This window comes from Plectropomus leopardus, unplaced genomic scaffold, assembly GCF_008729295.1.
Source record: "Plectropomus leopardus isolate mb unplaced genomic scaffold, YSFRI_Pleo_2.0 unplaced_scaffold10455, whole genome shotgun sequence".
NCBI lineage: Eukaryota > Metazoa > Chordata > Actinopteri > Perciformes > Serranidae > Plectropomus > Plectropomus leopardus.
Window position 1 is genome coordinate 1 of NW_024611013.1, and position 1,414 is coordinate 1,414.

The 1,414-nt window shown below is 40.9% G+C and overlaps 1 protein-coding gene across 1 annotated transcript; it reads right to left on the minus strand.

The window, feature by feature from the left end:
* Positions 1-8: 8 nt before the first annotated feature.
* Positions 9-1,070, minus strand: LOC121963214 (protocadherin beta-18-like; the record flags this gene model as incomplete). Its single annotated transcript, XM_042513534.1, has 1 exon — positions 9-1,070. A coding segment is annotated over exon 1 (1,062 nt), but the record flags the coding sequence as incomplete, so codon positions are not given.
* Positions 1,071-1,414: the final 344 nt, after the last annotated feature.

A 1,414-nucleotide genomic window follows, 5' to 3' on the forward strand; every position in this document is an offset into this window, starting at 1 on the left:
GTCACAACTGTTGCTGGTTTAGCGTCTTCGAGAATAACATTAGTCTGTGACATTATATTAATAACTGGATTGTTATCATTAATGTCTATGACTTCAACCGTAATCTTACACGAATCTGTCAGTCCTCCATCATCACTGGCTTGCACATGTATTTGATAGTTACGTGCCTTTTCATAATCCACATTACTTTTCGAGATCAAATCCCCATTTAATTCATTAATTTCAAACATGTCTCGCACATCTGCAGCTGTGTTGGATATTGAATACGTAATCTTGGAGTTTGAGCCTTTGTCAGCATCTGATGCACTGACCCTAGTTATAACTGTACCTTTAGGGGCGTTCTCAGGGATTGTAGCTTTATAGACAGTCTTTGTAAAAACAGGTGCATTGTCATTGACATCAAGCACTGTTACATGTATCTGAGCTGTGCCAGATAGGTTTGGCTCCCCACCGTCCACCGCAGTTAACACTAGAGATATTTCCTCCTGCTTTTCTCTATCAAGCGATTTTTGTAAAATCATTTCAACTATCTTTTCTCCGTCGGGCTGATCTTTCAATTTCAAGTCAAAATTCTCGGTTTTAGTCAGAAAATAACTCTGTAGACCATTCATACCAACATCGGGATCTATTGCCCGCTCTAACAAGAATTTCGCACCTATTACAGCAGATTCACTTATTTTGAATTTCATTTCAGATTTTTCAAATATTGGGGTGTTATCATTTATGTCTGTGATTTCGACAGCAACAGTGTAAAATTCCATAGGATTTTCTAAAATAACCTGAAAATGCAAAGCGCAGGGCGTCGTCTGTCCACAGAGTGCCTCTCTGTCTATTTTCTCTTTGATAAGGAGGACTCCTCGTTCTCTGTTCAGCTCGATGTACTCTGCGCTATCTCCTGTAAAAATCCGAGCTCTGCCTGATGTTAGTCTTTTTCTGTCTAAACCCAAATCCTGAGCAATGTTACCGATCAATGACCCTTTTGCCATTTCCTCCGGAATGGAGTAGCTGACCTGCCCAAGCACCGATGTGAGAGAAAGGATCGAGATAAACAAAAGCACTTGCCACCTCATTGTTCTGTCCAGTATCTCCATGCAAAATGAATCACGTTTCAGTCCTATTTCCGTTGGAAAGAAAGCCCGACGTATTTCCTCGATATATATACACCACAGTTTTAAGCACTCAACGAATTGCAATTAACTGGCAGCTTCCCGCGTCGACGATAACTGCTCTCCTACTGTGTAACACTCGCACTGCGTGTCTGTTTTCCTCTGATTAAGGACAAGAAAAAGAAGATGGGGGAGGTACTGCTGAAACCTGCCTCACAAATATCACAGACTGGTCAACAGCGGCCCTAAGAGTTCAGTAGAATGTATTGCATAAACATTTGCAAATAGAAAAGTACTGAAGCCTATAA